Raw genomic sequence first — 13,231 nt, forward strand, 5'->3', positions numbered from 1 at the left:
TAATTACGAGCAGTTAGTTTTATATTTATTAGGGCCTTAACCATAGATCCAAATTTCTGCAGGAAAATAAGTATGTTAGTTAATCCAGATATTATAAATTTCAGGCAGGATTAACACAAACAAAAATAGTTATTATAACATTATATTTTAAGTAAATAATTGTACACTGAAAGAAGCATATTTACATTGTAGAACTCTTTATTAAAGCAATGCAGATGGTTTATAAGCTGGTCTTCTGTTAAAACTGCAATGAAAATAAAAAAGGCTCGTTTCGGTTTTATGTTTCTTCTTTAGAGAATCTAGAAGGATGAAATTTTGAATTTATGATATCACAGAACATTTTCAAATTAACAAATCCAAATGTTTAATTTCACAAATTCAAATGTTTAATTTAACAAATTCAAAATTTTAATTTAACAAATTCAAAATTTTAATTTAACAAATTAAATTTGTACAGATTCAAATGTTGTAATTTAAATGATATTAATATTCTCTGGTATTGCAACAAAGTCAATTTACAACCGTAAAATCCTATAGAAAACTTTTGTAGAATAAGAGAGAATTTTACTTACAAGACTGAATTATACTGAATTTAAAATTAACTGTGCCAGCACTTTCATGAAAATAGTCGTGAGATCTTTACTGTTCAAAATTGCTGTTCACTCCTTCAAAATTCGGGCACTGATGAGAAAATATTATTACTCATGACAGAGTAGGAACTTTGACAAAGAGCTCTAATGCTGTTTACAAGTTCGATAATAATAATATCAATAAAGTATTGACCGTACGGTGCTAGGAAGCCAAATTTTTCTGCACCAGCAAAAATACCGCTTGCGTGTCTCCTATTCTCTGAGCTCTCAATTTCAATATATATGGAGGCACTGGAATGACAAAACCTTATAATAATATATAATAAATAAACCTTTATAATGACCAATTAGATAAACAATATAAATTGAAATTTGAGTATTATAGAATTAATAAGTAGGGAGAGGTTATTACGATGCTTATGAGTGATCTTGAGAACCCCCCCCTCCCTGATGTGAGAAGCTTGAAACACTGACCTAGACCAACTTACCTTCCAAACATTTCAGGAGAACACCTTGAAACAAGTAGTCGAGTAAATTATACAAGCAATCTGTAAATTATACAGATTTATCTGCTACAATTCCAAAAATAGTAATAATAGTAGTCGTAGTAGTAGCAGTGGCATGCGATGCAAGAAAGCAAGTGTATGAGCTTACGCCGCATCAGCCAAAAAAAAAAAAAAAAAAAAAAATCACACCATTCCCTGCAAATGCCTGTCCAGTTTCTCCTTAAATTTATTCAACCTATCAACTTCCACAACGACAGATGGAAGTTTGTTCCAGCAATTAACCACCCGCTGGCTAAAGGCAAATTTCCGCACATCTATTCTACATCTGTCCTTTCTTAATTTGAATTTATGCCCCCTTAGGTTCGTAATCTGAACAAGTGGAAGGATCCCATCAGAATTCAGCGTGCTCAACCCATTCAAGGCTTTATACACCTCAATCAGATCACCGCGCAGGTGCCTAGTCTCCAGCCACTGCCATTTGCAGAACTTAAGCCTCTCTTGATAAGAGGATCCCTTCATTCCCCTCACCAATCTTGTTGCCCTTCTCTGTACACGCTCAAATAAATCTACATCCTTCCTAAAATGAGGCCTCCAGACCTGTACGCAGTACTCAAGGCGTGGCCTGGCCTTATACAGAGGGACAATCACCTCCTTTTCCCTGCTAGCAAAATTCCTATATATCATTGACAAAACCCCATGACCTGCCCTGGCAGCCTGTCTGCATTGCTCAGAAAACTTCATATCTGACTGCAGAATTACTCCCAGGTCTTTTTCATTTTCTACCACCTTAAGTGTAGTACCACACAGTTGGTACGTTTCTCTGGGATTACTTCTACCCATATGCAGTACTTTGCATTTGTCAAGGTTAAATGGGGGGGGGCTACACAGGTGGTCTAAGAGCTGATCCAATCTCGTAGTCACGAAATCTGAGTGCCCCACATCCTGAGAGTGAAATTAAATCAGAACTGAAGAGGGAAAATAAAAAAAGTAAAGAAAAATAGCTCTCCACAGAATAACGGAAGGCCTGACTAACACCGGAAGTCTTGATCCTGAAAAAATTCATAAAGGAGCAGTCACAGATCTATTTATTTTTTTTTCATCTTTTAAATCTGTTTGTTGCTCTGCTCAAGAGCAATCTCCTCGACAGCTGTAAGCTAGGGGGTGATATATACATTCAGAGGTTAAGGCAAGGACATGTGTCCGGCGATTACATGGACCACATGTATGCTTAACCTGAAATGGTACAGGGTTTACAGTGTTTATTATTTTGCATATAAAGTTGTGGAATACCGAAGTGTCCCAAATTAAAGGATATTAATTTATTAAAAGAGCTGTAAATTACAAAAACATGGGAAATCTGTACAAAAATATAAACGATTGAAGCAGTCCATCACCCGTTGTTGACCGTGGTATCTCTTCGATGTTCACTGTCTTAGTGCTCACAGTCAGTTGTCTTTGTAATAAAAGATGCCAAGAGTAGGGAAACTTTCAGCCAAGAGGAATAAACAAGATATTTAAAGGAGATCTTCAAGCAAGGAAAAAGTAAATTTATTCCATTTTTTTAACCAAAAAAAGACACCATTCCCCTTTCAGAAAGCATCTGGGACCAATATTTTGTGGTAGACTAACTAAGGAATGGAACTAGATGAACAGTTTATATATATATTAAACATTTTAAAGATTGTATGCTTTTTATAGGAATGCAAGCACTGGTTTTTAGCTTATTGAGGAGAACTGGAATAATTTAATAAACTGAGAATGCCATATTTATCATAGCGCCCAATCTATAATACAATGAGTTTATTGGCAGCATTGAGTGAAAGAAGGTGGAGTTACTTGCACAAAGGAGCAGTACTGGCTAAGTTAGAATTAAATACATTTGCTAAAGAGAAAAAATGATAACATATAGAGTATACAATATATGTAATTGAAAATGTGTTTTTCGCAAATAAGATTGACTAAATAAAAAGAGAACGAGATCAAACTTATTCCAAGGATTAAAAATTGGCTGGCTGAAAAAGTATCGCTTCCTACCATCTAATCTATGATCCTTCCGACTAAATTTTCATTTATCAATTGATAATGCGAAAATTTCATCTTCTTTCATTTTACCATCACACAGCCTAATACGATTCAATTTGATCCCTTCTAAGGTACTTAGTTGCTAAGCACTTTTATCTACATATTTAAAATGTCTCCTCGTAAGGGTGCCCTTTTCCATGCACAGTGACCTCTCTGATCCTTTTTAAGATGCGTGAAATTGTAAGATATAAGACCTTACAAGTGAATTTAAATGACGAAAGCTGGGTTGTCTTTCGCAAAACTAAGAGATTAATTAGAAAAAAAAAACGTTAGATATAGTGATATTGAAAGATGAAAAAATGTTACAAATTTAATAAAATAAAGATTGATTTTCGCAAGGGAGATTAAATCAGGAGAAAATTTAATGAAGGGATGGAGTAAGCGTGAGAATAACTAGTAGCAGACGGATAACCTTTCAGCTCCCCATATACACGAAAACAAACAGGGGCAGCGGGAATAGGTAGCGGGGGTCATTTGTGAATAGGCGTGAAAAGGGTTGCTCGGGAGCAAACAATAGGACAGGAGACAGGGTTAGTTGTGGCGGTTCCTATGATCGGTGACACCGTCAGACTAAACAGGAAGTAGGTGGATGTCAAATGTTCGGTTTCAAATTAAGACTGGCGTCTGGCTGTCTGTGATGAAAAGTTTCGTTTTCTTTAGAAGGCAAGGTGTGAGATAGAAATTGAGTGTTTATGGAGGTGGCCGTTCGACATCAACGGAGAATACGGCCTGGGAAGAAAGTAATGATATTCAAAAAGGAGGTTCGATCGCGCGCTAAAGGGACAGTATGGGAAAATTATATTAGTGAATGAAAGGGAACGTAAATTTAAATAGAAAGGGGAAGATTGGTTGAAGTCCTGAACGGAGGCGGGCCAGTAAACAGGGTGGTATGGAGTTCAGGGGAACAAAAAGAGAGAGAACGCAGTAAAAAAGGGGGTCCTCTCGCGAAAAAACCGGAATGAAGTGGAAAGAGTATGAGGGCCTATGGGTGGTCGTGGAGATGCAGAGTGAAAAGAGTAAGTCGGGCAGTGCCGAAATGTAGGGAGTGCAAAAAGGACTTTAGAAAGAATAGGGAAAATAGTTAAGAGTAGAAGTAACTGGAAGGCCAAGGATGATACGAAAACGGGATTATGAAAGACATTTAAATGTGCCAGGAAAGGTAACGATCTCTTGGAGCAAGATGCATCAGAATGATATTTATTAAAGGGGGAGTTGCGCATTCAAACAGGAGAAAGGACACCAGACCCATGCAGCCTAGAATTCCGGAAATTTATCTGAAGCAGATTCAGGAGTAAGCAGATGAAGGAGAGCCATAGAAGATAGCCTAAGATGGAAGCCTGAAACCTCCCTTCAAAGGAAAGAAAAGATAGAAGTTGGTGAGCAATATATTAAGTACACTAAGTTAGCAAGAAGGACTGTTAGTGAAATAGTATAATAATTAATGAAAAGGGGGTAGTACTAGAAAGTAAAGAGAAAGAAAATTTATCTCTGAAGTAGAAATACTAACAGAGTTTATTATGTTAAAAGGGGTTAGTGTATAATGGAAAGGAAACTAAGGAATGAATAGTATATGAGATTGATATAATAGATATAATGTGTTAGGAAGGGTAGAAACTTACAAAGAAAGATTGTGAATATGTTTTAAAGTTATAGACAAGTAAGTCGTATGTGAAACTCTGAATGTAATGTTTTATTGATGAAGATGGTTGGTTTATCTGAATGACTAGTGACAAGACTGGTCTACAAGTATATTGTAACAGTGGTGAGACCAGAGAGCATAATGATGAAAGTGGTATATTTGATTGTTAATATAAGAAAGGGATTGTATCCAGGAGTAATGAAATGAATGTAGTGAATGTATAAGTGTTAGGAGTTAATTAGAGCAAGAAGAATGAATCAGGTGTTAAGAACTTGCTCTCCCGCAATTAGGCGAGAGAGTCCTCGTCTCTGATTAAGGGGAATCAATGGAAATTAAACTCAAGAGTTTGAGGATCTTCTGCGATATTTGCAGATCATAAGAATCAGGTGGCAAAGAGTGGGGTCTTGTAGGTGTGAGGGCACCTAAGAAAACCTGAGTTAAATGTATAATAAGACAAAGAAAGATAATAATAAAAGGATAAAAAAAAGAAACAAAAATTCCCCGCACAATGTTTTCCAGTGATGATTTCCATAACTGAACTCCGTATTCTTGGTGCAATCAATATTGCGTAACACGTTATTAGCAAATACACCCTTACACTTATCGAGATCATTCAGCATCTGCTGACGAGGCTAGTTGGAGCCAGATGTGTTCAAAGCTGCTAAGTGGATTTTCTTATTTATCGACATTATTTTGTGTTTTTCTGATTAATCTGGTGTATTTATTCTTTACTCGGCCTTGTAGACGTTTTTAGCCATATTTAGCCGCTTTATTGATCAATTGTTACATCGAATTATTTTCTATAAGTATCTTATAGGCATAGTCAGAATCGTTAGTTTATTCTGAATTGAGACAGCAAGATTTGGAAGTTAATTAATATATAAAAGTGTCCCTAGATTTACCGTTCGTAACGTGCCGCCATTGTTGTATGATACAACGTTATATACCGAACTAGATAGCTTTAGTATAGTAGAGTATATGATGTAATATTGTCAATTAATTAGTAAAATCTATTAATTTTGTTAAACTTCGTTGTGAATTAAACTGAACTTTTAACTAAATACATATAAAGACTTATATTACAAACGTAACATAAATAATTAATACATAACTTGATACGGAAGTTATATAAACGGAACTCGTAGATAATACTCGATACTGAAAAATATATGTAGCGTTACAACTGTGTTGGGATACCAGTTTAGGGTTATAATTTTGTACTGAAATTGAAATTTTATTGAAATTAAATCGAAATCATGACTCAGACCAGAGCAGCAAAGCAAAAGGCTCAAGCTAATGGGAGTGCTGTGGCTCCCGGGAGAACTGAGGGGGGCAGTTGCCCTCTGAATCACAGCCTTTTAAAATGCTGTGCTTGCATGATGTTTGGGGAGCAATCGGGTAGGGGACATTATATTGCCATGGGGGATCTCTTTGGGTGTGAGCGATGCAAGGAATGTAACGAAATCAGGCGACAACTCAGCGTTGTTATGGGCCTATATGAGAGCTTGAAGGACAAGGTAGATGCCCTCGAAGGATCTAGATTGAGGTCCCCTTAATTCTCAGCTGCCCACAACAATGCACTTGCACTGGTCATCACGCAACACAGTGGCAAGCCCCAAGGCAGAATGCTCTGGTCCCATAGGAACTAGTAGTTGTTGGTGACTCTATTGTCAGGGAAACGGGAAACATGCTTTGTAAAAAGGATAGTTGGAACAGGACCAGGGAATGTCTGCCAGGGGCAAAGGTTGATGATGTTGTAGAGCGGATATCGTCTTTTAAGGGCACAAAAGGTGATATTTTTATTTATTTTTATTTTTATTTTATTAATAGCAAGATACACAACAGGTAACCATTAACAGTGTATCTGAGATCAGATCAATAAACATAATAACAATAATATGAAATCCAACAGGACGATAAACATTGATATAGATTCAAACAATAAAAGCATATGTACAAAAGAGGATTGTATTAAGTTACCGGTAAAACAAGTAATAATTAATCCGTTAGAGAATAGAAAAATAATATAACAAATAAAAAGCTACAATAATTAGATGTGAGCTAGTCACTTTGCAGTTTAAGTGAAGAGGCAAACTTGTGGATGGAGTTCATCAGTGGTTGACAACTCCCAATCACTGATGGAGTTCATCAGTGATTGGGAGTTGTCAAAGAAGTCAATGAGAGAGTCATGTGCTGATTTGCTGATTCTGTTCAGTGGACTGAACTTCATAAAGTCCGTGTTGGCAGAGTCAAGGCGAAACGGTGTAAGGTTCCTGACTTGTCTACAGGGAGCATTGAAGTTTATTTTACTCAGGATATCAGATGCTTCATAAATTCCAGTGATTACTTTGGCTAGAAGGGCGATGTCAGCAGTAACTCTTCTAGTGCACAGAGGCCTCAGATGAAAGTAATCACACAGCGATTCATAATACACTGAGTGATAGAATAGAGGATTGCGGTACGTAAGGTAATGGACAAAAGTTTTTTGGACTGCTTCAATTTTGTTAGTTAAAATCTTTGTGTGAGGATTCCAGATGGGTGAACTGAATTCAAGGATTGGCAGAACAATAGTTTTATAAAGGATAACCGCATATCTGTATTTTTTTGAACTTGTATGTGTTCCGTTTGATGAATCCCAGTGTTTTGAATGCTTTGCTGGTGATTTTAAGGACATGGGCATCGAATTTAGCACTGCTGGAGAAGAGAATCCCCAAGTCGTTAACTTCGTCACACCTTTCGAAGAGGACCTAAGGGAGAGCCTTGTGGTACTCCGCTTAGTGGTATAAAACAGTCTGAGTTCACTTGATCGATGATATAGTTGTGCACGTTGGCACTAATGATATTAAGAGTAGGAGACCGGCGGAATTACTTAAGAAGTACAGGTCACTGGTGAAAAATAACCTTGAATTAGGGTTGAAAGTGTCTGCAATTTTGCCCAGACACGATAGGAGGGAGTATATGATGAGAGCCTTGTCCATCAATTTGGCCCTGGAGAGATTGTGCAAAGCTCAACGGGTAGAATTTTTTTCAGCCTGGTCTGTGCTTTTTGACAGGAGAGACTGCTTCTACAGGGATGGGATACACTTAAATAAAAAGGGTGCAAGAATATTTGGTGAAGCTATCGAGGCAGTGTTAGGTGGGTCGGAAAACTGCTAGCTTGGGGGGGATACAAGGACTAATAGATTAACAGTAGCCACTGGCAGAGGTGAAAGTGATTCTTGCACTGCTTCTATTGCACTGCTGGGAGTCATTGCAGTACAAGTAAACACATGCGTTGTGTTAGGGTAGCTAAGAATAGGAACAGGTGCATGTATACTTGCGTGTACACCAGTGCTAGGAGTTTGGTAAATAAATCTGATGAATTTGAGGTATTTCTCAAAGCAGCAAAAGCGGATATGTTGGGATATCAGAGACGTGGTGTCACATAAATATAAGGAATGCAGAACTGCAATTTGGTGAGTACAACGTCCACCGAAAGGATAGACAGGATAGGACGGGAGGAGGAGTTATGCTATTAGTTAAGAAACACATAAAATCCAAGGAAGTGAACCCAGTGGACATCGCTGGACAGTGCAATGTCGAGTCAGTTTGGTGTGACATAAGCATTAGGAGATCAAAATTGAGAGTAGGAGTGTGCTATAGGCCTAATGACTCTGATGAGTATAACAAGAAACTTTACAAGGAAATAGAGTGGGCCAGTAAATCAGAGAGTCTTATAATGGGGGATTTTAATTTCTCAGATATTGACTGGAATTTGTGGGATGGTCACGCACACTAGCAAGGCATTTGGGGATTTATTGGATGATTGTTTTCTACATCAGCATGTTCGGGAGGCAACCAGAGGGAGTAATACTCTTGATGGGATTATCAATAGTGATTCTTCATTCATTAAGAATCTGCAGATAAAGGAACCACTAGGTGGCAGTGATCACAGTGTGCTGAAATGGGATTTACTCAAAGAGGTAACTCTCATCAGGGGTAAAGGGAAGGGTTTTTGCTTCCGTAAAGGCGACTACGATGGTCTGAGACAGTATTTAAATTGTATACAGTGGGACCAACTGATGATGTTACCAACACCAAATTCAAAATAGGAAGCATTCCAAGAACTTTACTTGGAAGCTACTACGCTTTACACACCAACTAAGAAATATTGTTCAAGGTTTAGGCCTAAATGGATGTCAGATGAACTAATGAGACATATGGCTTAGAAGAAAAATGCATGGGATACGTATAAATTAACACGTGACAGAGAAGCCTATGATAGATACAAGTTGATCTGTAACCAAGTCACAAAGGAGGCTAGGCAGGCGAAAGCCTATTACGAGAAGTCTTTGGGGTGCAAAGAAAAACAGCAAAGAGTTCTTTAGTTATGCAAAATCTAGAAGGAAGAGGATGAATCAGATTGGCCCATTTGATATCGATGGTTCAACTGTTGATGATCCTGCTCAGGTAGCTAACAAACTGAATGAATAATTTTGCATCGACATTCACTCATGATGAGTTATTCAGCGAGGGGAAGGCCAGAGGTGTATTCAACTCTGGCAGAAAGCTAGATAATCTGCTGATAATCTGGTGACTAGGCACCGGCGAGGTGATCTGATGGAGGTGTATAAAGCCTTGAATGGTTTGCGCATGATCAATGCTGATGGGATTCTTCCACTTGTTCAGAATAATCACCTGAGGGGGCGTAAATTCAAATTGAAGAAAGACAGATGTAGGATAGATGTGCGGAAATTTGCCTTTAGCCAGCGGGTAGTTCGTTGGTGGAATAGACTTCCATCCCTTGTTGTGGAAGTTGATAGCTTAAATAAATTTAAGGCTGAGCTGGACAGGTATTTCGAACGAACGGAGGGGTGAAGTGGAAGTTTTTTTTTTTTTCTTTTGGCTGATGCTGCATTAGCTTGCTTTGTTTCATCATATGCCTCTACTAATGCTAAAGCTAAGATAAACACATTCAAGTTTAAAGAGTACAGATATGCAACCCTACTCTACAAAACAACGGTACTTCAAATCCTCCTGTCTGGAACCTCTGTCCGGAAACCCAATGTGACAAAATCGAAGCAGTACAAAAGAATTTGGTTCTATATAACACTTTCAGGGACCTCTTTTCTACCACACGATTTACTACCCATCATTCGACAACCTCCTTCTTGTATTAAAATAAACATCTGACATCAAACTTTTGCCGTAAGTATTTTCAAAAATATTGATGTCCCTGTGGCTTAACATTATGTAAACTGATAACATGAAGCATATTCACTTAACAACAGAGATACGCTTCAATTCGGGTTTTAGGCCATAAATTCAAATAGGAGGGGGAGAGATTTTTTTGAATGGCTTCTGGTACGTTTTCTTTTAGCCAAAGAATTGTTAATTGCTGGAATAATTTGCCTCCACGAGTAGTTGAGTTGAGAGCTTAGGGAAATTCAAAGGTGTCCTACAACAGGGAAACACATAAAATTTATTTTCTCTTTTATTGTTTACTTTTTGTTTATTTTTTTGGATAGTGCAGCAGATAACAGGCTCTTAAGAGTTGAATATATCCAACATAGATTTTTTCACAAATCCTCAAGCAGCCCAATTTTTATTGAGGAAATATGCCGGTTTTCTAAGTATAGCCAATATAGCTATATAGCCAGCGGTCAAATTAGTCACATCAAATAAATAAATAATTTTATTTATTTATTTGATTATTTTTATTTGTTCACTGTCGGCCAACTTTATTAGTCCAATTTATCGACTAATTTTTTGTAATGGCTTTATGGATTTTGAAGGGAGGCAGTCCCCGACCACTTTAATGGGTTTTCCCAATATACTGCTCTGCTGAAATGACGGAAAGTTACACAGAAAATTCTCGCTTTTCTTTGTGGTTGCGTTCCGAGAACAGTGAAGGAAATGAAAAATAATATGGCTTGTCGATCCAATCCTCTCCAGACTCTATGCATGCCTTACACTCTCTCCCACGTAATTTGTTATCTCGAGTCGCAACTGTTTTCTTCTCTGTATAAACTTCATGTAACCTAAGCTATAATTTAACAAAAAAGTAACCAGTTATTTATGTAGAGACTCAGATATTGCGGATTCAATTTTTTCCGAAATAACTGATTTTCAGTTGTTTAATTTGCTTTTCTTTCTCTTTGTCAAGTTCTTGTAACAGGAATTACATCTTCGATAAATCTACAAGAAGGCACACGCTTCCAAACGACTCCTTTTTCATTTGCATGAAGCAGGAATCTTTGTAGAAATTTTTATCGTGACCCGAAAGGTTAATAATAGAAAGAAGGGTATTAAAATCTCTGAATATATTGCAGGATTTTTAAATTATTCTTAAAAAAATTTAAATAATTGAAAGTAACATTAAGGTTCCAAAGAAATTTATAAGAAATTTTGAGAAATTCTCAATAAATGCTCAAAACTCGAATGATTTAAAAGTAATGTGGCCAAATGTGAGCTATCAGAGACCGCGATGTGTACGTGCTATGATAAATGCCGAAAAATTAATGAAAGGAAGAATAATTGGATAACGAACAACGAGGACTTACTGTACTACTAAAAACTTGGTGACATTTCTTACATCTGGATTCTTGGATTTTACGGTAATCTCATTTTACTTTGACTTATGATTTCTGTAGGATATATATATATATATATATATATAAAATATTTCCATTATTTATATTAAGATTACTCCAAAAAGGTTTTTGAAAGTGAAAATGTTATTTATATTTACGTAATTTTATATATTACTTACAACATCTAGCGCACTGCACCAATATATCAAACTCGTAGACATCACAAAGTGCCAAACTGAAGAGGACTGAAAATGAAAGTAACTTCAACATCTTCGCTTAAGATGTCAGGAATCTTTCTCTCTATATGGGTTACTTTTTTAGAGAAATGAAGGATTTCTGGACTAATAAACAGCCTGCTTTAAATCTGGAAAAAAAAATGGAAATTACGTAACTTAAGATTCAATAATTTTTAAAAACTAGGTCATACATAGCAAAAACTATTCTTTAGAATAAGCACAGTAGCTTAAGCACAAAGTTTTAATATATCCTGTTTCCAGATTACCCGTGGGTTCCATAATTTGTCGATCTCTCCCGACGGTAGCTGTATGGATTTTATGTGAAAATTCGGTTTTTATTTTGTGCTGGGTCACTAAGGGTAAAGTACTTCGTGGCTTTAGTTGTCCTGGTAGCACGTGTTCTCAATACTCCAGCCTGCGATGGCGCTAATAGTAAAATGGCTAGTTGAGCTTAATGATGAATAATCCGAGAATAATCTTTCGGGGAATATTCTTGAGACCCTCTGGTTCTCAGGAATCCGCTCGCATCAATACCCTAGTAAATGTAATAAACAATAATTAATGTTGATTAATCATGTAAGTGCTCCCCTTATCATATGAGCTTAGTCCTATCAGATATGGGTCTAATATTATTATTAATAGCAGTACGTCTGAGGTAGCCGAGTGGCTAGGATCGAGAGTACTTAGCACGCGTTTCGTGGGTGGACCCGGGGTTCAAATCTGTGACTACTAAATGCGATACATACACCGTATTGACGATTTATTGTGAATTCTACTAACTTGGTTGTCGTGCCGCAGTATACACAGGAAGTTTGTTTTAGTAGCATATGGTGCAAAAAATCAAACTTAAAAAGCATCAGCAAAAAAAAAAACAAAAAAAAAAACTTCCCACATCACCAGTTATTCTCTCAAATAATTTTTCTAGTTCTGCCTTGAATTTATTCAAACTACCCTCTTCCACAACAGATGGAAGTTTGTTTCAGCAATCAGCCACTCGCTAGCTGAAGGCAAACCCCTGCACATCTTTCCTACAACCATCCTTCCTCAATTCAAATTTATGCTCTCCCCTCACGTGTGAAATCTCAGCAAGAGAAAGAATGCGATGAGCATTGAGCTTGCTCAATCCATTCAAAGCATTTTACATTCCATTGAAACTTCTCTAGAACACATCAATCTTTCTCTTATACACTTCAATCAGATCGATCACCTCGCAAGTACCCTGATTGAGGCCACTTGAGAGGGATTTTGCAACAAGGCAGCAAATTATCACATTTCTAAGATATGATAATTTGCTGCCTTGGTTCTGTGCCTGGTTGCAAAACTGGTTTTATCATTCATTTTTTGCTGTTATGGGCATTGCATCAAGCATGCATAAATCATTGCATTTAGCATTTTTGCTGTTATGGGCATTGCATCAGGTATGCATGTAAAATTTTCACTGATTTTCTCTGATCGCAATAAAGATATTATACATAAATATATTACACTTTTAAATCCCTTTTAAAGACACTTATATTGAAAATGGTGGTAGATGACCCTAGATTTTAGATGGCTCTCATCAACCGGTGCAATACCACCACTTTTCTTATTGGTGGAACCCATGTTT

General features: G+C 37.0%; 1 protein-coding gene across 1 annotated transcript in view; it reads right to left on the reverse strand.

Annotated features, from left to right (window-relative positions):
* Window positions 1-13,231, reverse strand: part of LOC150089791 (uncharacterized) — a 34,034-nt gene that overhangs the window by 13,785 nt on the left and 7,018 nt on the right. Inside the window, exons 2-3 of the mRNA XM_090368816.1 lie at window positions 11,569-11,753; window positions 186-244 (exon numbers count right to left, since the gene is read on the reverse strand). Of these exons, the coding sequence (XP_090224942.1) occupies window positions 186-244; window positions 11,569-11,659 (150 nt within the window). The 5' untranslated portion in view covers window positions 11,660-11,753. The remainder of the gene's footprint in view (window positions 1-185; window positions 245-11,568; window positions 11,754-13,231) is intronic.

The sequence above is a fragment of the Mastigoproctus giganteus genome, chromosome 2 (assembly GCF_048544385.1).
Source record: "Mastigoproctus giganteus isolate SK-2022 chromosome 2, ASM4854438v1, whole genome shotgun sequence".
Taxonomy (NCBI): domain Eukaryota; kingdom Metazoa; phylum Arthropoda; class Arachnida; order Uropygi; family Thelyphonidae; genus Mastigoproctus; species Mastigoproctus giganteus.